Raw genomic sequence first — 24,254 nt, 5'->3', positions numbered from 1 at the left:
AAAAAAGAAAACTCACTCATTCACGCAGTAAATATTTACTGAACTGTGAGGTACCGTTTTAAATGCGTGGAATATAACAGTGATTGCATAGACAACTGCCTCAGAGAGTTGACACGCTAGTTGGAGATAAAGACAATAAACAAAGAAACTAACAAGTATACAACGGAATGTCAGGTAACCATGAATGACCGGAGTGCAATCTCAAGACAGGGTGGCCCGGGAAGAAGGAGGGGGTGCCAGTTTTCTCGCTCCCAGTGTTAACTTTTCTAAATCTAAAGCTGTCCACCTTTGGCCAAAGGCTTCGTCTCAGCCTTCTTTCTGGAACCTCCATAGGAAAACCCCTTTGAAACCCAAAGCAGCCCCTTCATATGCTAAAGGACTTTAAATTATCCTCTCTCTCGGGGTGCCTGGGTGGCTCAGTTGGTTAAGCATCCGATGACTTGGCTCAAGTCATGATCTCACAGTTTGTGAGTTCAAGCCCCACATCAGGCTCTGTGCCAACAGCCTAGAGCCTGGAGCCTGCTTCAGATTCTGTGTCTCCCTCTCTCTCTGCCCCTCCCTTGCTCACACTCTGTCTCTCTCTCTTTCAAAAAAAAAATAAAATAAAATGTTAAAAAAAGGTTTTTTAATTATCCTCTCTCAAGACAAGAGCTTGGCAGAGAATGCCATATTGTCTTGCAGCAAAATCTTACTTCTGAGGGTCAACAGCTAAGTATCATCCAAGTCTGTCTCTTTTTACAGTCCCTCAGGAACAAGTGACATTCCCCCAAGCAGGGGAATGGCTCAGGTGAACTGAGACAAAAGGTAAAATGCACGTAAGCACGTCAATAATTTAGAAGGCATCACGCCTCACCATTACTAAGCTCCTACTGAGTGCCAGATGCAATGCTAGCTCTTTACAGGACCAAGCTAAATAAGATATGGTACCAATCCCTGTAGCCAAGACTACACCGTATGTTAACTAACTTGAATTAGAACAAAGAAACAAATAAACAAACAGGGGCACCTGGGTGGCTCACTTGGTTAAGCATCCGACTTTGGCTCAGGTCATGATCTCAAGGCTCATGAGTTTGAGCCCCGCGTTGGGCTCTGTGCTGACAGCTGAGAGCCTGGAGCCTGCTTCGGATTCTGTCTCTCTCTCTCTCTCTCTGTCTCTCAAATATAAATAAACATTTAAAAAATCCCAAACAAAAACAACTAGAAATAAGATTAAATACATTCCGAAAACTGACAAACAAAACCAAGATATGATACTTTCCCTCAAAAACAGATCTAACAGAGTCAGCTATAATACGAAGGGCTGGGACTACATTGGTGTTTCTCTAGAGGATGCTACTAGCATTTGGGACAGGGCAACTTCTTAGTGTGCAGAATCTGCCATCATACACTTTGTAGGGCATTGAGCACTTCTGTTCCTTGTTGTCCTAGTTTGCTAGGGCTTCTACAACTAAGTAGCACAGGCTGGGTGACTTAAACATCAGACGGTTATGTCTCACCATTCTGGAGGCTGGAAGCCCAAGACCAAGGTGTCACCAGGTCTGGTTTCTCCAGAGGCCTCTCTTCTGGGCTTGTGGATGGCTGTCTTTTTGCCGTGTCCTCACCACGGCCTTTTCTCTGTGCCTGCATATCCTCAGTATCTCCTCCTCTTCTCATCAGGAGATCAGTCCTATTGGATTAGTGTGACCAGTCCTATTGGATTACATTCGTGTGACCTCGTGTAACCTGAATTACCTCCTTAGGGGCCCGTAAAGCCCCTTAAAGGAAATATTTTTCCAAATTTCCAAATACAGTCACATTGTGGGGTTAGGACTTCAGCGTATGAAATTGGGGAGGACACATTCAGGTCACCGTACTTGCCCACTAACTACTGGTAGTTATTTTATTTATTTATTTTATTTATTTATTTTAATGTTTATTTATTTTGAGAGACAGCGGGAGAGAGACAGACAGAGCATGAGCGGGGGAGGGGCAGAGAGAGAGAGAGAGAGAGAGAGAGAGAGAGAGAGAGAGAGAATCTGAAACAGGCTCCAGGCTCTGAGCTGTCAGCACAGAGCCTGATGCGGGGCTTGAACTCATGAACCTCGAAATCATGACCTGAGCTGAAGTCGGATGCTTAACTGACTGAGCCACCCCAGCACCCATTTACTGGTAGCATTAACCAATGAGAACCAAAGATAACCCAAAACTCCCACATATTCTCAAATGTGTCCTAGAACTCTAAGAGGACTTCCCATCCTACTGCTCTACAACATGGAGAATTTCCACATTTACTTGAAAGACTTATAAAGGACCGCTTGTCTGTCACTTCTGGCTATCATTTAAAGAAAAGTTTTTTTAACGTTTATTTATTTTTGGGAGACAGAGACAGAGCATGAGTGGGGGAGGAACAGAGAGAGAAGGAGACACAAGATCCAAAGCAGTCTCCGGGTTCTGAGCTGTCTGCACAGAGCCACACGTGGGACTTGAGCCCACGACCCGTGAGATCATGACCTGAGCCTAAGTCGGATGCTTAACCAAGTGAGCCACCCAGGTGCCCCTGTTTGTTTATTTGTTTCTTTGTTCTAATTCAAGTTAGTTAACATACGGTGTAGTCTTGGCTACAGGGATTGGTACCATATCTTATTTAGCTTGGTCCTGTAAAGAGCTAGCATTGCATCTGGCACTCAGTAGGAGCTTAGTAATGGTGAGGCGTGATGCCTTCTAAATTATTGACGTGCTTACGTGCATTTTACCTTTTGTCTCAGTTCACCTGAGCCATTCCCCTGCTTGGGGGAATGTCACTTGTTCCTGAGGGACTGTAAAAAGAGACAGACTTGGATGATACTTAGCTGTTGACCCTCAGAAATAAGATTTTGCTGCAAGACAATATGGCATTCTCTGCCAAGCTCTTGTCTTGAGAGAGAATAATTTAAAAAAACTTTTTTAACGTTTTATTTAATTTAATTTAATTTAATTTTATTTTGAGAGAGAGAGACAGAGACAGAGTGTGAGCAGGAGGACAGCAGCAGGGAGGGACAGAGAGAGAGGGAGACACAGAATATGAAGCAGGCTCCAGGCTCTGAGCCATCAGCACAGAGCCTGGTGCGGGACTCAAACCCACGAACTGTGAGATCATGATCGCAGCTGAAGTCGGACACTTAACCGACTGAGCCACCCTGTCACCCCTTGGCTATCATTTTTTGATGACAGGTAAGATGTTTCTCTGAGAGAGTGCCTTCTTAACTGACTCCAGTAGAAACCCAGAACATTACTTACGTTATTAGGTTAAGCTGGTGATGCCATCTCTCTTTCAGAGCATGCTGGCCCAAAGCAATATGCCATTGGGTACAGGCAGGTGGACCCAAAGCTGTTATTTATATATTCCCTGCCTAGACTGAATACATTTTTCACAAATGAATATCATAAAAATCAATAACATTCTGTTCTGAGATCTAATGTAAAAAGGATTTAATGAGAAATTTAGAGGAAGAAGAGTCTCAGGGAAGCTAACAGGTGAATTCTAGATAAAAGGAGAAAATAAAGCATGACCCTCCTGCCAAGCTGCAGGTATGATATTAAACACACTAACCAGGAAGACTTTTTGCATTTGATTTCCGTATGAACACCAGCCCCACGTACCGAGTAGTTATAGTGCCAGGCACAGTAATGTGAACAGCCCATATATGCTATCATTTCATTGAATATTGTTCCAAGGTGATTGAAATATGTAGATATTTCTGTAGCTCTTCATTCTTCCTCAACACCCTTACTGAACCTCAAATTTCCAAATGGTGTCCTCCTCTTCTAGATTCCTGTGTCATGTGAGACCAGTTTTGTAGGTTTTGACGGCTCTGTGACTCCAAGAACTATCCCTGAGAACTGGACTTCTCCTCTGTAGCCAGGAATGAGGCCTGCCTCGTCTTGGCTTTTGCCTTCTGGAGGAAGATTGGCTTTCAACAAGGTGGGTGCCAAGATGAGGACATTTGAAGACAACTAACCTTAGGGAAAATCTGTGGCTGAGGAGAAGTGACCCTAAAATTCTAGAGAGTGATATTTGGCACTCAGGACAATATAGTCTCTCTTCCTCTTTGGTAATTAATTGCAAATGGTTCACATTAGAGAGAGAATCCATAATCCTCATAATCCTCTATTATGCCCAGGTTTATTCTTGTTAAACCTAATTGGTACAAATATCACTTTATGTTGCACGAAGACCCTTTGAGATCATACAGGATTTGGTTGCTCTGCAGTCACTTATGTTTTGCAACAGTCTCACCAAACAGCTGCCTCTAGAGCCACCTGCTGACACACTTTAGAATCTTGAGCATTTAATGTGATGAAGGAAAGAGCCATCCTGATCTATTAAGAGAGAGGCACAATCTGGCCTCTGCTCTGTTGATCCCCTAAACTTGCTGTAGCACCAGAATCCAATCATCCTGGACGTTTCTTTCCCCTCCCAACCTCCACACCCACTTTCCCGCCCACCTTCAGAAAAGATGTTGCAATCTCCTTGGTATCAGGCTCAACACAGGCGATCCCCCGTGTCGGTCATCGATGGCTCTTGGACGTCTGATACTTTTGGTGCTCTGTGCCAGTCCATACTCTCTCCCTAAGCCAAGTTTCTACTCTGTTTGGCTCCATCCTGGAGGCGTTGAGTCAGGTGCAAAGGTACGTGGAACAGTGATGGTTGCAGTAACAATTCCCCATATATATATATATATATATATATATATATATATATGTATGTATATTCTCCATATATATGTATATTCTCCATATATATATATATGTATATTCTCCATATATATATATGTATATTTTCCATATATATATATGTATATTCTCCATATATATATATATATATATATATATATGTGTGTGTATATATATATACACACTTCCAGGCCAAGTAATGCAGGGGGAATTGGAAAGGGGGATGATGAAGAGAAGAAAAGGATCTGCTGAGATCATCAGAAAGCCCACCACTGAAAGCAATCAAAATAATCCTCCTAGAACGCTGGGGAAGATGGGTATCACTGTACTTCAGTCTGTTACTGAGGCTTAGGGAAATTCAATTTCTTGGTAAAGGGTCACATCCTGTATGTGAGGCAAAGAATTTGCCGATTAGGCCATCACACTGCCCCTCACCACATAGCTTTGCACTACCTACCACTTAGCGATTCCACCATTTTAACCACCTTCTCTTTTGAAATGCAAATAACCTGCAAAGAATAAAACCTGACATTGGACAATTTAGTGCCAGCTGTTAGGATCACATCACCAGCTCAGTACTGTATCAGTCAGCTCAAGTAACGGAATACCGTAACAAAGTGCCATCGACTGGGTGGCTTAAGCAACAGACATTTAGTTTCTCGTAGTTCTGGAGCCTGGAAGTTTGAGATCAGGGCACCAGAATGGTCGGCTTCTGGTGAGAGCTCTCTGCCTGGCTTGTGACAGCTGCTACTGTGTCCTCACATGGTGGAGAGAGTGAGAGAGAGTGAGATCTTTGTGTCTCCTCTTTCTTTTTTTAGAGGTGGGGAGGGGGAGAGAGAGAGAGAGAAAGAGAATCCCACGCAGGCTCTGTGCCCAGTGCAGAGCCCAATGCAGAGCTTGATCTCATAATCACGAGACTGTGTCCTGCGCCGAAATCAAGAGTCGGAGGCTTAACTGACTGAGCCACCGAGGCGCCTCTGTTGTCTCTTCTTATAAGGGTACTAATCTTATCATGAGGGCCCCAGTCTCATGACTGCCTCTAAATGTAAATACCTCCCAAGGGCTCCGTTGCCGAATACCGTGACTTTGATGGTTAGGGCTTCAACATACGAATTTTGAGGGGACACAATTCAGTGGACAGCAAGTACCAAGCCCCTCTCTCAGACACAGGAGGACTTGGGGCTGCTTAGTCTATTCCAGTACCGCCTGCTTCAGACATTTCTTAAGTGAATACTAAAGTCCTATGGTTTAAACAACTGTGAGTAAGGAGCGCTGTAATGTGAGACAGTGAACACTCCCAGTTGCAACTGTTATTGACACTGATGCCTGGAGACATCCATGGCTGGGGGAGGGCAGAAACCCCTTCTAGTGCCCCAAGTCAGCCAGCGGGGGGGGGGGGGGGGGGGGGGGGGGGCGGGGGCGGTGAGCGGGCAATCTATCCCAACTCCTGTTCAGGGTGACTCTCTCAGGAAGTCAACAGCAGATGACATTAACTATTTGTTGAATAAATGAATGAAAGAGCAAAGGAAACAAGGGAAATGGAAGGAGAAATCAAAGGACTTGATGGATTTTCCCAGCTTCACAATAGGATATATCCCCATTGCCTTCCAGGCCTTGTATCCTAGCAGTTTATTTAAGCCTTCAATACTCAAAGGCTCCTACTATGTGCTCTGTGCTCAGAATGTAAGAGTGAGACAGGATTCTGTCTCAGCTCACCTGCTGACCTGGGGGTTAGATATCTACCCAGCCTACCAGAATAAGACAATATGGTGAGCAAATTCACTCATTTTTAAACTGGGTTAAAACGTCAGTGGGAAGCCATAAAATGGCAACATTGCGAGTACAAAGGAAAAAAAAAAAAAAGCCGAAGAACTATTTTGGGATGGAAGTGGTAGAATTGAGAGGTTAGTTGATAGTGTAAGGACTTCAAGAAGGCAGGAAGGAAAGTGAGTAGCAGTAAAGGGCTCCTTTTAAATGTGAAGGACGAATCCACTGTTGTAACAGGAGGGAAGAAAGAGAGTGGCCTGGGGCGCAGACATAAGTAGATTTGTAGGCTTGAATGGGGGAGATGCAGGGACTGCCTTCCATTTTCTCTGTAATGGAATACTAGGGTCTAGGTGCTTCTCCGAGGGTTATTAATAGCGGTGCCTTGTAAACTAATTGTTTTATATGTGGGTGGATGCCCCAGCTGTCCAAGTGTTTCACAGGTGGCTATATGTATATATATATCCCTGTGCCAACAAAAACAACAGGAGCTTAATAAATGCTCCATTCATTTTTCTTCTGATGATGATAAACCCAATGATGCCCTGAAGGGAAAGAATTCGTTCCGATGGGACCCCCTATTATAAGGCGCCTGACAAGTGTGAGGTTTGAGAATCAAGCAAACAAAGGATAGCTTGAGGGAAGGAAATCCACCAGCACGCCCCTTCTGGGCCGGGACCTTAAGCGTTAAGACCAACGAGAGCTGGTCATCCCTAGTTCCTAGAGAGGCTCCCGCAAAGCCGGCCGGGGGGGGGAGGGGGCTAGGGTAACTTCCTGTTTCTGTCTTCCGGGCTCGAGAGTTTAGGACCCTGGGTTGGTGGGGTCAGGAGGAGCTGGGGGCTACTTGCTCCGGGACAGCTGGGCCTGCTGGGGGTGCTGGGCGCCTTGTGTGTGGCCCCCAGAACAGTGAGTTCCTCCCCGGGGGTAGGGAGCCGAGGGCTGCGGGCAGGAGGAGTGGCCACTGCAGCACCCTGGCTGCAGTGTACGCCCGGAGAGGGATCCCGCGGCTGCGAGGGGCCGAGGCCCAGCGTCTCCCCGCCGCACCGGCCACCGCGCCGCCCTCGCCTCCCTCGCCTGCCGGGTCCCTTAAAGGAGCTTGTTGATCTGGCCTCCTGGAACTTCATCCCACAGTGCACCCAGCGTCTGCCCCTTGCCAACGGTTCTTAAAGCTAAGCTGCAGGCAGTGCGTTTTCTTTGGAAGATATTCTAATCTAAAGCATGGCCCCATCCTAAGCCCCTCTGCTTCTAGGACACTGCAAACAGCCCTTCTCTGTGGCGTGACATCTAAGGGACAGCCTTGTAATACCATTTCTGGCCTGTAGACCGTTTGCTTAACCGACTGAGCCACCCAGGTGCCCCTCCCTGTATACCATTTGCTACCGTTTTGCTGAGCCAGTGCTGGGGGCCCCTACTACCAGAGTTAATAGTTTCTTAGGGAAAATGGTGCACGGGTTTCTGTTCCCCAGCCGCTTACTTCGTTTGTAAAGACCTTGGTGGAAATCTGTAACTCAGCAAAACATACTACTCCATTTGAACAATTTTTCCTTTTAGGTGTATGGGGTGCCCCCCTCCCCTACTCAAACGCTAGGGCTGTTTGTAATTCAGACTAGTTTCACCTCTTCCTGTAACAAATCCCTGGTTGCTGAGGACGCTTAGAGAATGCTCCTCTGTTTGGTATCATGTCTAGAGATATAAATCTAAAAAAAACCCAAACACAGTGTTTTCCAAAATAAAGGTCCTCTTTGAGATTGTAGTTTGGGATCACACCTAGCTCTGCTTCCTGCTCTAGTTTTATTGTAATAGGTAAACGAGTGTGAACTTACCCCAACAGGCTTGGGGCTGAATCCTACTCGACCACTTACTCGTTGTGTGACCTTGGGAAAGTCTGTTAATGTCTTTTTTGTTCACCTATAATAACATGCTGGTAATTGTTCATACACCTCCAAGGGCTATTGTGGAAATTACATGAGAAATATTATGTGTAAAGTATTTAGCTCGGTGCCTGGCACATAATAGGCAGTGGCAAGGTGAAAATTAATACCATTTTTTTGTTTTCCGTAGGTGTGCCTTTGTGCATCCCGATTCTAGGCTCTTGTTTTTCCTGAATTGTGCTGTTGTTTATATCCTGAAATGGATTCCAAGCCCATCTAAACCTGTCTTCCAGTGATAGATCACATTTTCCAGTCTCTTAAAGTAGGTCAAGAATTGTAGTTGGCTCCAGGAGATAAAGTTTAGGCTAAAAGGGATATTGCGATTATGATAGACTGAGAAAGTGAGTCACGGAAGAATTCATTAGCTTCCCTTTTGTATTTAGGGGTTATTGGCTATAATTTTTCTAGCCCTCCTTTGTCCCAACTTATTTGATTTTATTTATTTATTTTTACTGGTTATAGGAATTCATTCTTTTGAAATTGAACTTCAAAGGTTCCATCCTTCTGTCAAGGGCCAGCTTCTTTCTAAACAGAGTACTTTCTCTTTAACTGTTCCTTATACCTGCATATTGATTTTTTGAAGTCTTGTTACCTTTTCCAAAAAAACTACTTTGTGTTTTCAATTAAAAGTGTTTCTAAACCCTGAGTGGACAGTGAGTATTAGTATTCATTCTAGTTTTGAAGCTTGATGCTCAGACTTAGACTTTAACGTGATTTAACTTTTTTTTTTTTTTTTTCCCCCTCGGAAAAAGTAAATTGGGTTAACCCTTAATTCTAAACACTTGCATCTGAGGTGAAATTTTTCTAAAAGGACTTCTAAAGACCATGTTGTTTTTCTCAGTCTGGTCCACAGAACAGTCTGTAAGCACAATTGGTATATTGCAATGGTTGGGAAGCAAGGAAGAGTACGTTACAGCAAAGGCCTGCAAACATAACCTGTTTCCCTTCCACAGGATTTCTGACCCCTAACTTGGCCGTGCCCACCACTGATGGAGCAAGAGCAAAAACTGTTGATCTCAGATTCTAGTGGCTTCACGGAGAGGGAGAGTTTGAAAAGCCCTTTTCCAGGTGAGGGATTGAGAAGATTATCCGAATCCATTGGAAATTCAGAGAAGTTGTGCCATAGAGTGTGTAGAAAGAACCAGGGCATTTGCATGGGACAGACTTTAGTTTGATTCCTGTTCTGTTGCTTACAAGCTATGTTAACCTTTACAGCCTCTCTTTTCTCATCTTGAAGAAAAATGCATAATATCTTGTCTCATGGTTTCTTGGGATTAATGAGATACTATATGGCACACGGTTGTTCTTAATAAATAGCAGGTACCATTGTTATTTCTGTATTTTCTCAGATTTTAACTAAAGTATTGTTTTCACCTTAGAATGTGTCCTATTCAGTTTCTCCCCTATTCAGATCCCCTTTTTTCTTGTAAGTCTTCCAGAATGAAGCTTAATGAGGTGTTTTTTTTTTTTTTAAGATGAATATCCCCCTTGGCAATTACTGACAACTAAATACTTCATTAGTGCTGTTACTGAGCACAGAAAATTCACCTGCTTCTAATGAGCACTTGAAGTAAAACTAGCTTTGAAAACTTTTTTTTTTTTAATGTAAAAGAATTTATGAGATTTTACTTTGTTATTCTCTCTCTTCCATTGCATTTCAGAATTTCCTTCCTCTGGTAGAGATTAGGGAATATGTTTAGAATATTTGTTTATTCTTACAGGAGATGCAAGTAAGAATCATTTGGAAGCTGTACAACACAACTCCAAGGCAGATAAAGAGAGCGCCTCAAAACGGTCTAAGAGAGATGGCCCACAAAATTGTAAGCATGAGGATATAGAAGAAAGTCCATTGATGTGGTCCCAAGGCAATGAGATCTGGTGCAGTGATTCCTATGAGAAGGATGGCAAGTCAGAGAATCAGGGAAATTCTGCAGGAGAAGAAGAAGAAAAACCCAGTCACTGGGGATGGGCTGCCGGGGAACGCCGCAGTGCCTCTGTCCAGCAGAATTCGACCTCCAGGGACAAACCCTACAAGTGTGCTGAATGTTGGAAAAGCTTCAATAACAGCTCTCATTTGCGTATTCACCAGAGGACCCACTCAGGAGAAAAACCTTATAAATGTTCTGAGTGTGGGAAATGCTTCAGTAACAGCTCTCACCTGATTCAGCACCTGAGAACACACACAGGAGAGAAGCCCTACCAGTGTGGCGAGTGTGGGAAAAGCTTCAGCAATACCTCCCATCTAATCATTCACGAGAGGACTCACACGGGAGAGAAACCCTATAAATGTCCTGAGTGTGGGAAGAGCTTTAGTAGCAGCTCCCACCTTATTCAGCACCACAGGTCGCATACCGGCGAGAAGCCCTACGAATGTCCCGTGTGTGGGAAATGCTTCAGCCACAGCTATGTCCTCATAGAACATCAGAGGATTCACACGGGAGAAAAACCTTATACGTGTCCTGACTGTGGAAAGAGTTTTAGTCAGAGTTCTAGCCTGATTCGCCACCAGCGGACACACACGGGAGAGAAGCCCTACAAATGTCTCGAGTGCGGGAAAAGCTTCGGTTGTAATTCGACTCTCATAAAGCACCAGAGGATTCACACAGGAGAAAAACCGTATCAATGTACAGAATGCGGCAAGAGCTTCAGTCGAAGTTCGAACCTAATCGCACACCGGAAAACACACGCAGGAGAGAAGCCCTGTGAAAGTCCCGAATATGAAGAAAGTTTGAGTCGGAACTGCAGTGCGATAGAAGAGTGTGGACTCCAGCCTGGGGAGAAACCCTACAAGTGTTGTGAGTGCGGAAAGCGTTTCGGTCTCAGCTCCCATCTCATTAGACACCAGAGAACACACACAGGAGAGAAGCCGTACAGGTGTTCGGAGTGTTGGAAAACTTTCAGTCAGAGTTCCACCCTGGTGATTCACCAGAGGACACACACGGGAGAGAGACCTTATAAGTGTCCCGACTGTGGCGAGGGCTTCAGCCAGAGCTTTAATCTCATCAGGCACCGGAGGACTCACGTGGGAGAGAAACCTTACAAATGCACCGACTGTGACAAGTGCTTCAGCAGAAGTGCCTATCTCACTCAGCATCGGAAGATGCACCTAGAAAAGTCTTTCGAGTCTCCTGAAGTCAATGATTTTCCTCCTGGGTGGACTTGGAAAAACTGTCCAGGGGAAATGGCCCTCATCTCTTCCTTTTCAGTCCCACGTCCATCTTCCTCCTGAGTCCCAAAGCCCGTTTATTATTATTATTATTATTATTATTATTATTATTATTATTATTTCTTTTCTTGCTGGATCATTACAGTTAAGGTGTTGCTACAGAGTTTCTTTGGTTTGTTTGCCATAATGTCTGGAAAAAGTCAAGCTCCCAGGTTGGAGGATGGGAAGGCCCCGATCACCAGCTCATTGTATCTGCCCAGTGGGAGATGCTTCCAACGATGGAGAAGAAATGTTTTTTGATTTAAGGTAAGATTGGAATAGCTTCAAAGAAAACATAAAGAGAAATTCCGGGAATAAGGACACCTGAGTGCTTGAAGCCAAGCTAGCCCTTGAATTTCCCTATTTCCTCTTGCTTGAGTGGGTGGCAGTAATTCATTATTGGCCTCAGGGAGTTATCCACAGAAAGATTCGTTTTGAACAAATAATGTGATTCTCTGGCTGTTCTGGTGGGTCTTAAGAAAAGACTCAGTTTTCTAAACACATTTTTATTTGCTGAAAATGAACTTTCATAGTATTTAGAACTACACCGGCTAATCCCGTAGCCACTAGTCACCTGTGGCTATTTAAATAAATTTGTAGTAAGATTAAATGACATTTAAAATCTGGTTCCTTAGTGGCACTAACTACGTGCCAAGCACTCAGTAGCCACATGTGACTGGTGGCTGCTGTATTGAATATCATATAGAGTTTGTTCTTTCAAGATTATCATTCTTCACAGACTCATGAAGATTTCCTATGAGACTGTAGGAAATGTGCTATGAGGTTTCTGCTCCAAAGGAATTGCAACATAGACTAGAAATGGGATAGAGTTTTTAAGGCACTCTGTCTAGAGATTGGCCATTCTAATGCTTGTATGTCTTCTGTTCAACCATCTTGGTAATCCAGTGATACGATCCTGTTGTCTTGGCCAAAACCAGATTAAGAGGTAGAATTCTTGAATTTTGTTAATAAACTTTGGGCAAATAGGGACACCTGGGTGGCTGTGTTGGTTAAGTGTCCAACTCTTGGTTTTGGCTCAGGTCATGATCTCACAGTTTGGTGAGTTCGAGCCCCACACTGAGCTCTACGCTTACCGTGTGGAGCCTGCTTGGAATTCTCTCTCTCTCCCTCTCTCTGTGCCCCCATCCCCACTTGTGATGTCTCTGTCTCTTGCAGAAATAATGAACTTTAAACAAAAATGAAAAAAGATTTTTGACAAATAGTCTTTTCCCTTCAGTTTTCTCATTATGTAATTCCTGGTTAGATCAGAAACTGGGTTCTTTTTCTAATATTTAACCCCCTGAATCTGAGCCAATGTGCAGGGACAGTGTGCCATTGGAGACCGAGATTCCTTACTTCCAGTCTTGACAGTTTTCTTTTGCCTCTTGACTTATGGGATGTATGGATCCTCCCTGTTCGCCTGTCCAATGGAAATGATGTTTTGTAAAGTAATAAGTTATTTTTTATGCTCCTGACCCCTATTTTTTTTTTTTTTTTTTACTGCCAGTTCAAGGAGTAGAAAGTCAGGACTCCTAAGTTGGTCAGGATTTCTGGTCTCATTTTTAGATTCAAAATATATCTTATGAAGACTGTCTATAGAGATACAAATTAGGAATGTGGAGCCAGAAGAGGCCAGTTAGAGCTGCTGCAAATGCGGAAGGCTGTAGCTGGTAGGTAACGGAATTGCATGGGGATTCTTTCTTCTTTCGTGATTGTGGTAGTATGCCTGATACTGGGGAGTCCATTAAGTCTTTTCCCATTGTGACAAGATTAAAAAATAAAGCAAAAGTTAACAAAAGACTTAAGAAGCATTTGGGGTGATTTTTCTGCTTTCAAGAAGGGGGAGAACATTAAGTATCATTGGCTTTTATATGATCCTCATCTAAGCATCTTTTCACCTTTGTATGTTAGGCAGTATTGTCCAAATTGTCTTAAACTCTAATATCTGAGGGCAAGTGTTTACAGTATTTTACCACAGACAACTAAAAGTGTGATTAACGTTTGAGAGTTAAATTTGGGCATTTGCTGTTGAGGCCGAAATCCAATTGCAAGGCAGTAGCTGTTGGAGTGGTACCCAGTCATCCATTACATTGTGTGTGGCCAGTAACCACTCCTAACCTGCGTCCTCATCTGTAGAGCAGAGGTCATGCCTGCCTTGCAGGGTTTCTGGAAGGATTAAGTAAATGTTTGCAAAGCAGCTAGCACAGTGCTTAAAATATTAACGAGGTCTAAATACATGGGAATTAGTTATTATTAATTGAAATAAATAGAAAAATGTCCTCCACACATTTTCAGAAGTAGCAGTGTAAGCCGTACCTATCCTACTTGTGAATTCTTAATGACCAACCTCAGGAACCCTGATGAATAAGGATTTGTAAAAGCACAAGACTGTAGAGTGTTTCAATTTTGCAGACTTTTGAAGAACGCTTTTATGTGATTCGACGTACTGAATATTTTTGTTGTTCTTGAAGCAAAGGATTCAGCGTAAGTCAGGAAAGAACAATATAGCAAGTTCAATGTAAGTTAATTTGTGTCTGAAGACATTAACAGGTACAGTTTATGTCCTGTTAGCATCATTGACTCTGTTTTATGAGTGCCCACAAGTACATAAAACCTATTTCACAAACCTCAGTGTGTATAGAAACATAGATGTTCACATTTTAGATGAATTAAGATGGGGTCTCCTCCATGAAGAAAACAATTTAGCAAGAATCCTTATCTCTTTTGATTGAAAACTAGGAACACAGAGGAGAGATTTGTTACTTATGAGAACATACTAGTAAATTTAATCATATTTGATGCCTGTATCTCAATTTCATTAATCAGCAAATGGGTTTTTTATTTAGCTCCCCAAGAAATAAATATTCTGTATTCCTTATTTGTTTTGCCAGCAAAAAGAATTCTGCACCTGATTAAATAAAGCATTCTTATTTAAGTGATTTGTTTCATAGTTCCTTTTTAACTAAAGAGAAGACTCTTCTGTTCATTTTCCTACTCAGAGAAAGGGCTTATATTTTTTTCCCTACAGTGGAATGGGGAAATCCATGTCAACACATAGGCTCACAAGTGTCGTGGGGAATTCAGTCCCTAGCTGCTGTAGAGTCTGCCAGAAGGCATACAAGCAGTAAGTGTCTTACCATAGTGCCTGAGCTGAAGGTTTGCTCCCATCGTTCCAGGCCATCCAAGCTGGATCTACCAAATGAGCCTTGTCCTTAGTGCTCTACATGTTTCCTCATTGATGGTGAGAGGTAGTGGACTATGGCTTGTGACAGTTGCCCCTCATGCACTGGTCCAATATATTCCATCTCTGCCAGTCTCTCACTTTCTGAAATCATGGTCGTGACAAAACCGTCATTGCTTCTTTATTCTGTATTTGAGTTTATGTAATTCCTTTCGAGCGGTATGATCATTCACTCAGCAAAAATTTGCCTGATGCCCAATATGTGTGCAGCAGGAGTTGAAATGACGGCGGGAGGGGGAAACATATGGATAGACTGATAGGAAAATGTGCAGCTTTTCAGGTGACTACTTTCTCCTTGCCAACTCTTGAACTACAACTTATGCTGAACCCTCCATCTTCAAATCTAATAATTTGATAATCGAAGGAGCTAGAAATAACTATATAGTAAAATGGGCTAGGTTTGCTCTGTGAAAGCACAAGTGCTTTGTACATAGTGGCACTCAGTAGTTCTGAGTGGGTATCATATGCTTATATGTTTTCTGTTAATGGCCAGGAATATGCCCTTCCAGGATATGCCTTCCCATTAGACTGTCCACTCCCTGAGTGCAGAGAACAGATTTCATTTCTGTAATCCTAGTGCCCGACACAAAGCCTGGCATGTGAAGTGTTTAGTGGTTTTGGATGAAAGGCATTTGCCAGTGGTGAAGTTTACTGGAATAGGCTGTACAGTCTCAGCGTGCCCCAGGTCCCTTTGACATCATTACTTGTCCAGTCCACGGAGTCTGGGCTAGCTCGCAAGTGAAAGTGACAGGCCTGGGAAGCTGGGTCTATCCTTCACGCTAACCCCTAGAGGACCCTCAACTGTCCCAATTGTTCCAAAGCCTATGGAGGGAAGACCTGGGCTTTTAAATTCACGCTGTCCAGGACAGGTTCAGAGTCTGTTTCACATTCATGTTTCAATCACTTTGTACTCTGTTCTTCGCTTGTAAGATTTAGTAAGCAGTGAGTGAGGTGAGGTGCCTGGCATATTCTAGGTGTTAAGAAAATACTGTCGTTCTTCCCTGCCCACCCTCATTTTCTCATAATTTTGCTAAGGGTAGGCAAATGCACAGAAATTAATCACTGCCTGAATTGGTTATTTCTAGGTTTCTAAAATAAAGATATTAATAACATTTAGCTCATGGGTTTGTGGGGAGGATCAGTGAGATACTGTATGTAATGTGCTTATTAGCATTGCTAATACCTCAGTGTTAGCTGATCTGTGATAAAGTGGCTGTATACAACCGTGGGTCTTTGAATCATCTTTGAAGGTAGCCCCAGAGACATGGGTGTCCCCTGGGGCCACAAAAATGGTGCAGTCCTTTTGTTGTCTACCCCATGGACACGAAGGGGTATGACTACACACTAGGAGTGTGTAGCAAGCTGAGTGTGTAGGCTAATAATGTAGCACATCATTATTTTATGGCAGCTCTGTGGGCAACTACTGCCTTTTCTATTTAAAAATTGCCTTTCCTTTCATTCCCCATCTCTTTTATTTCATTTTTATTCTCTTTTACTTCTCTTTGGCCCTAACCTCTTCTGCCTTGTCCTTGCATATTCTTTTTTTCGCCCCACATGTTGATTTATTTTTGAGAGAGAGAGAGTGCAAGTGGGGGAGGGACAGAGAGAGTGGCAGGATTCCAAGTAGGCGCTGACAGCTGAGAGCCTGCTGCAGGGCTTGAACCCACAAACTCTGAGATCATGACCTGAGCTGAAGTTGGACGCTTAACCGACTGAGCCACCCAGACGTCCCTTTCCTTACATATTCTAACCCAAACTTAGGCTTTTTCTACCCTTTATTTCGTTTCCCTTTCTTCCCTCTCCTCTCTTCCCCTCCCAGCGAAGTAGGAATGAGGTCAAAGCTAAAGATGGTCCAAACGCTTGGTTATAAAGATCCAGATGGAAACATGATGCTTGGCAATCATGACTTCATGGGATGTAGCCACTTACAAGCAGAGGTAGCTTGAAAGTGCTAAGTTGGTGAGGTTTGTGATCTAACATTGCATGGCTGGTAAAATCAGTAGATATCCTAGGATCTGACACTGGGAGGGATGATGTGTAAGCTTTGGTTGAAAAAGGATCATGATTAATTTTGAGTCCTGTTAAGTCATGTGGATAAATAGTCAGATTAAAGAAAATGTTAGTTGATTAGACTGACAAACACAGGTGTGAGATTTCCCCCTTAAAATAATAGCTTACTCTCTAATTATTAAAGTAATACTTATTGCTGATTGTAAAATATACAGAGAGGTATAAAGTAGGAAATGATGTAAAAGTGTGAAGATCAAAAGAAAAATGGCCCGTAATCATTTTTTACAGAGATCACTCACCATAAAAGTTCTGAGATCTGTCCCAATAACTTGTTTTCTAAGCATATATCTGAATAAATGTTAGAAAAAATTGGATCATGTGGGGAGTGTGTGTGTGTGTGTGTGTGTATGTATGTATGTATAGTATTGTGTCTTGATTTCCTAATCTTGTTGTCAGTTTACTTGTTTTAATGATTATGATGTTTTTAATGACTTCATAAAAATAGACTGAATAATTATTAACAATAACAATTCAGTTCCGAATTGTTGGATGTTGGTGGGTGTTTATAGTATTTCTAGCTGTTTGCTATTAAAAAGAACACTGTTGTGAACAAGGTTTTTTTGGTTGTTGTTTTGGTATTGTAGTTATGATTGTTTTGCTTTTTGTTGGTACACAAATTTTACTTTACATCTCAAATTATTTCCTTAGAGTGAATTCCTAGCAGTGACATTATTGAGTCAAAGGACATAGATGTTTTTATTTTTATTATTTATTTATTTTTGAGAGAGAGAGAGAGAGAGAGAGTTGAGCTGAGCCTTGGAAGGGCAGAGAGAGAGGGAGACACTGAATCTGAAGCAGGCTCCAGGCTCCAAGCTGTCAGCACAGAGCCCAATGTAGGGCTTGAACTCATGAACTGCAAGATCATGACTTGAGCTGAAGTTGGACGCTTAACTGGCATAAAAGTTTTTAAAGGCATATTACTAATCCCTTTCCAGAACTATCTATCAATTTCAGTTGCGCAATGAAATAATTTTGTTAAACACCTTTTGTGGGGGGGGTGGGGGTGGAAGGAAACCATGTAATTCAGTTCAAGGCCAGTATATTTAAATGTTGGAAACCCCTTTTAAGGTAGTTTGTTTTCCTTTTTCTTTTTTCTTTTCTTTCTTTTTTTTTTTTAAACCCCTCTTTGCCTCTCTTGGGTTCGGATCAGCTGAGAGTCACGTTGGGATGAGTGATTCTAAGAACTATTTGGATTTTTCCTCGCGCGGCCTCAGGCCCGATTCCAGTAGAGGGCGCTGGAAGCTGCTGGGAAACCCAGGGATGTGGCCTGAGGCCCAGAGCCTGGGAGAACCCAGAGGAAAACTGGTTGATGAAACGGCTGGCTACTTAGCTCAGGGTCTCCTGTCACCTGGTTCAGACAATGAAGTGCACCCCAAATCTAGGAGACGAAGGTAAATTCAGGTTTGGTAAATGGAGAAGTATCTTTGTGTTTGTAAAATTGATGCTGAGGAAAAAGCACATTGGAAACTTAGGAAGATACCAAGTTATACTGCTCAGAAGACTAGAATCCTCATCTTTCCCATCCTGCTGTCATCACTAATTCAGTGAAAAACTTGTCAGCTTCAGGGATTGATGTTTTACTAAGGGAAAAAACAGCCATACTGCGGGGGTTGGGGGATGTAAGGTGTGGTCATTGCCATTACCAGAGGTTATACCTGGTTACTCCTACTAATTCTTCAGACCTCAGCTTAAACGTAACCTCCTCTGGTAGGCACTCCTTGACCCCTAGGCCAGTTTATATCTTGTTACCCTCCAGTGCAACATGTACTTGCTCGTTTTTGGACACGTATCACATCCTTAATTACCTGTATGCTGCTGTCTTCTCTGTTAAACTCTGAACCCCCAAATGACAAGTACTATGTCTGTTCAGTGCTTTACTCCCAACACCAAGCACAGTGCCTGACACAAAGTAGACACTTGATCCACGTGTATTACATTGAATTACATTGATGTATACTCCTTTTAAGTTTATTTTGAGAGAGAGAGAGTGCAAGCAGGGGAAGGGCAGAAAGAGTGAGAGAGAGAGAATCCCAAGCAGGCTCTTCATTGTCAGCACAGAGCCCTACATGGGGCTTGATCTCGTGAACATGAGGTCATGATCATGAGATCAAGAGTCAGACGCTTAACCAGTTGAGCCACCCAGATGCTCAGAATATTGATGTATATTCTTAATCATGGCTTTATGAGCAGTACTGAAGAATAAAAAGAAAATGAAAAAAACAAAGTTCCAAATTCCAACTAGAATTTGCAAAAGATTACATAAGCACTGAGGGGATGCAGAACAAGTAAATGACTGACATTAAAAGTCTTTTGGGGGGCGCCTGGGTGGCTCAGTTAGTGAAGGGTCCGACTCTTGATTTCGGCTCAGGTCATGATTGCTCGGTTTGTGAGATTGAGCCCTTTGTGGGGATCTGCCCTGACAGTGCAGAGCCTGCTTGGGATTCTTTCTGCCCCTTCCCAACACACGGGCCTGCATTCTCTCTGTCAAAATAAATAAATATTAAAAAAATTATTTAAAAAGATTTTTAAAAAGTCTTTATGGGGGCGCTGGGTGGCTCAGACGGTTAAGTGTCCAACTCTTGATCTCAGCTCAGGTCATGATCTCATGGTTTGTGAGATCGAACGCCGAGTCAGGCTCTGAGCTGACAGCATAGCTCCTGCTTGGGAGTCTCTCTCTCCCTCTGTATCTGCCTCTCTCAAAATAAATAAACTTAAAAAAGATTTTCTCCCTCTATCCCTGTGCCCCTCTCCTTCACTTGCACACTCTCTCTCTAAAGTAAAAAAAATAAAGTCTTTATGGACAGGTTGGATGGTGAGCAAGTAGCTTTAGAGGGTTTTGATCTGATGTGTTACAAACAAAAACATAAATGAAAAAGAAATTGCTCAGTTTGGTACCCCAAAAAAGAGGGGATATAAAACGAAGAAAGGAAAGATTGTACTTAATACGTTGAAAAAATGCTTACTGTATACCAAGTGCTGAGTATACAACTATGAATAAGACAAGGTCCTGGCCTTAAGGAGTTGAATCTCTTGAAAAAGTTATATGTAAATTGACAATTATGAAATCGGTGACTGCTAAGGCAAAGAGGTGGAGTTATAAAAAGACATGATGATTAATCTGGGTCTTGGGGCGCCTGAGTGGCTCATTCGGTTAAGCGTCCAACTCTTGATTTCGGCTCAGGTCATGATCTCAAGGTTCGTGAGTTTGAGCCCCAAGTCAGGCTCTGTGCTAAGCAGTGCAGATCATGCTTGGGATTCTCCCTCCCTCCCTCTGCCCCTCCCCTGCTCTCTCTCTTAAAATCAATAAATACACAGAAAAAATCTTTAATCTGGGTCTTTAAGAATGGATAATTGAAGAAAGAAGGGCAAGGCTTTTTCTTGAATTGAGAATGACACTTGAAAAGGCACAAGTCTAGTCCTGACATGCCAAACTTAGGCCAACAAGAAGAGGTGGCAAGAACAAATGTGCTCTTTGTTTTAATAACTAGCTCTTTGTAGGGCGAGAAAAAAATGCATTCTAGTCAAACAATCCCGGATTCCTGAACCAGATTTTCTGGGCTTGGATTCAGGCTCTGCTACTTACTAGCTGTGTGACCACTTTTCTGTACATCGTTCCTTATCTGTAGCATGGGGCTAAAAACAGTACCTTCCTCATAGTATGGTTGTGAGGACAAAATGAGCTAATATATGAAAAAAGCATTTAGAACGCTGACTATACTATAACTATCAGCTCTTGTCATGACTACAAAGTATTTTTTTTACACAAATCTAACATGGCACTTTATTAAAAAGAATGATACACTCTGATGAAGTTTTTCTGAAGAATGGAAGGCTGATTCACCATCATCAACTTTGTTAATGTAAGATTTCACTACACTAAATTCACTACATGAACAGAGTAATATATACATATCAGTATATGCTAAAAAGATTTGATTGTTAAAACTTTAATGGAGAAGTTATAAGCAATTGCAAACATCCTATTGAAGACTGAAACAATAGAAATAGTCCCACTAAAGTCAAGACGATGAGGAAAAGAATCAGGAGGCATACATATTAGAAAGTGAGCCAATCCTAGGCCTACCTGTGCTCAAATCTACTCCTGAAATACCTCATGCTTTGCTGTGCATCATAGGTAGGCCAGTCCCTGTGGGCTGCGTTTCCCAAACTTTCTTTTCAACTGGTGGCCAGCTAAACCCAACAGGTGAGAGTGGGTGACTGGGCCAAGCGAGGGGAAACAAGGTATTTCTCCCATTTCCTCTCAGCCTCCTACAGCCTCTCTGGCCACAGCTAAGCCTCCTCCATGACTTCTGCACCAGACAGGTCCACCATGCTTTCAGTTTCTCTGGGGTTACCCTGGTCCCCAAGGTATAGTAACACCGCCTTTTCCTGATTACAGAGTATTTTTCATGGAGTTTATTCTACAGTTTATTACTTTCTCCTAGTAAGTGGCTGATTTTTGTGTCATATTTCATTGCCTTAGCTTCAGGCCTGAGTGACAGATTTTTAAAAAAAATAATTATTTTTTGAGAGAGCACACGCAAGTGGGGGAGGGGGCAGAGGGAGAATCTTTTTTTTTAAGTTTATTTATTTGGCAGGGGGGAGGAGCAGAGACAGAAGGAGAGAGGGAATCCCAAGCAGGTTCCATGCCACCAGTGCAGAGGCTGATGTGGGGTTCCAGCCCAGGAACCATGAGATCATGACCTGAGCCGAAGTCTGATGCCTAACTGAGCCACCTAGGTGTCCCAAAAGAGAGTATCTTAAGCAGGCTCCAGGCTTAGCTTGGAGACATGGCTCAATCTCAAGACCTTGGGATCCTGACCTGGGCCGAAATTGAGTTGGGCACTCGACTGAGGCACCTAGGTGCCCGTTTTTTGTTTTTGAATAAGCAGAGCCATGCCAAGATTCAAACATAGTTAAATGATGGTTGGCTACTTGATAAGAAAAAAAATCCTCTTATGCTAATTTCAAGTACAGGGTAATCAAGTAACATCCTGGTGATACTGAATTCTCATTTGTAAGAGCTGCTAGAGCATTCTATCATGTTAGCAATATAGGAACCACAAGCAGTTTATTGAAGAATTGTCTTTAGGAAAATGACTTCCCACACATTAAATTTATTTTCTTGAGTCTTTTTCTTGAGTCTTTGTATATTTCAAACAGCCAAATTTGTTGATACCAGTGAGGGTTGTTGTCAGGGAAAGAATTAAAGTCTTGGTTTTATAATGGAGGATTGTTAAAGCAGTAACTGATAATTAAGAGTGATTATTGAGGAACACAAGATTTGGATGCCAGGAGTTTTAGCTCTTGGTTTCATCAGTTATCTGTTGTGATCTGACCAAGCCACTTAACCTCTTTGTTTCATTTTTGTTATTTGAGGGTTAAATAATGAAAGTATTTGACACATAATTACTTTTATTAGCACATAAAACATATATTTGGGGTGGAAAATGGGGACAGTTGCCATACTTTCTTAAACTCAGCAAAGTGTTACAGGATTGCAAAGATTAGATTTCATGAAGATATGAAATCTCTAGAGGTTGACTCTCTCTAGAGGTTGACTGACTTTTGTCTTGTCCAAGGTCACAAAGGTGGTTAGTGATAGAGAGAACCTAGGTCTCCACATTCTGGTCACTTGGTCTTCCTGCTGTGCCATTATCGTTCATCATCCATTCATTCACTAAATACATTTTTATGGAAGATAAAAATGGAGCTTAAAACGTTGTGCTAGGTGTCGCTGATTCTGATTTATCAGAGGGAGGTCCTTATAGGGACTAGTGGGTAAGGCTCAACCACGGCGTCAGAGATTGGGTCAATAAAAATATAACCAGTTTAGGCGACAGATGACAATACAGCCGTGCTCCAAGGGGCAGAAACAGAAAGAATTTGTACATTAACTGTGGGGTTTAAGGTACAGGGCGAGCCAATGCAATGGTCTCAGCCCTGAATGAATTCCAGGGAGGTCCAACGTTTCAGAACAAAGGCCATCTCTCACACTGCAACTCTTGCACATGTTTTTGTTTCCCCTGGAAGGCTTGTCCTGGACACAATTCATGTAACTCCGGAGGCCTTGCCTAGTCCCCTCCAGGCCCAGGCGGAGGCGAAGGAAGGACTGCCTCGGGTTCTGCGGTTTCTTGTTGCACCCCCACTCTTGGAGCACTTACGACACACCTGTACTTTCTTTGCCCGAGGACCGCCCTCCCCCCCCCCCCCCCCCCCCGCGTTTCTGATCTCCAGAGAACAGGGGCTACGAACACCAGAGCATCTTTAGGCTGAGCACAGTGACTACTACGCAGTGCCTGACAATTTGGGGTGAAGGAAGAAACACCTGGCACATCCTCTTCTTCCTTCTTCGGGCAAACATCTGCCTAACTCGTTCTTCCAGAAGTTCGGCTTGAACATCACGTTCTCCACGCACCGGTTTCCACCGCCCTCTACACACACTAGGCGTGGGAGAGAAAGGACCCCCGGGCCTGACACATAGTAAGCGCTCAATACACGATGGGGGGACGAATGGCGGAACTCCAGGCAGCGGCTTCCCCGGAACAAACTCCACCTCTTCTCCCGTAGGACCCCAGCTGCCGGGGCGGGGCGGCGGGCAAGCTGACCGCGGCACCCAGGGCTCGACCGCCTCCGCCCCTCCGCCCCTCCGCCCCTGTGGAGCCAGCGGGTGCCTCACCCTCCGCCCACCGGGCGGCAGGCCCCCAGCTCACGCCCCCGCCTCACACCACGCAACATCGCCCTAGCGCCTCACCCGGCGACGCCGCGCCGGCCGCGCCGCCCGCGATTGGCCAAACGCCGCATAGCGCCATCTCGGCCTACCGCGCGGTGCGCCCCCTCATTGGCCAACGGCGGCTGAGGGCGGGGCGGGCGCATTGGGCGCGCAGGGCGGGGCGGGCTCTGGTCTTGCGCCCCGCCTCCTGGTCCTCGCCTGGGCGGAGCCCCTCGGCCGCCCCGGGCACGCCGGGCCGGCGGCGAGCGAAGGGCGGGCGGCGGTTACTCTGGTTACTGCCGAAGCGCCGAGTTGGGGAGGGCAGCGGCCGCCGGCGAGGGATGCTGACGAGGAGGCCGTCGGGAGCCGCCGCCGTCTGAGGAAGCTCCTTGGAGACCGCCGCTCACCCGCGGGGAAACGGAGTCACGGCCTGGAGGGTTCGTGGGGCAGGTGACCCGGAGCGTCTGCAGAGCGGCCGCGCTTGCCTGGGCTGGGGCCGCAGTCTCGAGTCCAAGGCCGTCCTCCGTGGGAAGAGGCAGCCCCGGCGCCGCCCGAGCGTGGGCGCTCCCGCCCCTGGCCAGGCCACCCCTGCCGCCGCGCCGGGACGTTTCTTTCGTCTTCCCACGCCTCCTGGAAGGG

General features: G+C 44.1%; 1 protein-coding gene across 5 annotated transcripts; it reads left to right on the top strand.

The window, feature by feature from the left end:
• The first annotated feature begins 3,817 nt into the window (after positions 1–3,817).
• ZNF572 (zinc finger protein 572) lies at positions 3,818–20,010 on the top strand. Of its 5 annotated transcripts, XR_015247048.1 has the most exons (4): positions 7,250–8,259; positions 9,341–9,455; positions 10,109–11,859; positions 18,054–20,010. XR_015247048.1 is itself a non-coding variant. In XM_086695999.1 (3 exons), exons 2-3 carry the CDS (start codon positions 9,377–9,379, stop codon positions 11,614–11,616), a joined length of 1,587 nt encoding a protein of 528 aa, XP_086552125.1. In that variant the 5' UTR covers positions 3,818–3,940; positions 9,341–9,376; the 3' UTR covers positions 11,617–17,458. The 5 variants fall into 5 exon arrangements, 4 of the variants coding, with proteins under 4 accessions (XP_086552125.1, XP_086552124.1, XP_086552122.1 ...); XM_086695999.1 differs by lacking the exons at positions 7,250–8,259; positions 18,054–20,010 and adding an exon at positions 3,818–3,940 and having other exon boundaries at positions 10,109–17,458; XM_086695998.1 differs by lacking the exon at positions 18,054–20,010 and having other exon boundaries at positions 7,242–7,362; positions 10,109–17,458.
• The last annotated feature ends 4,244 nt before the right edge of the window (positions 20,011–24,254 follow it).

The sequence above is a fragment of the Puma concolor genome, chromosome F2 (assembly GCF_028749965.1).
Source record: "Puma concolor isolate L17-30 chromosome F2, mPumCon1.1.hap2, whole genome shotgun sequence".
NCBI classification, from domain to species: domain Eukaryota; kingdom Metazoa; phylum Chordata; class Mammalia; order Carnivora; family Felidae; genus Puma; species Puma concolor.
This window is presented reverse-complemented; position numbering and strand designations above follow the sequence as displayed.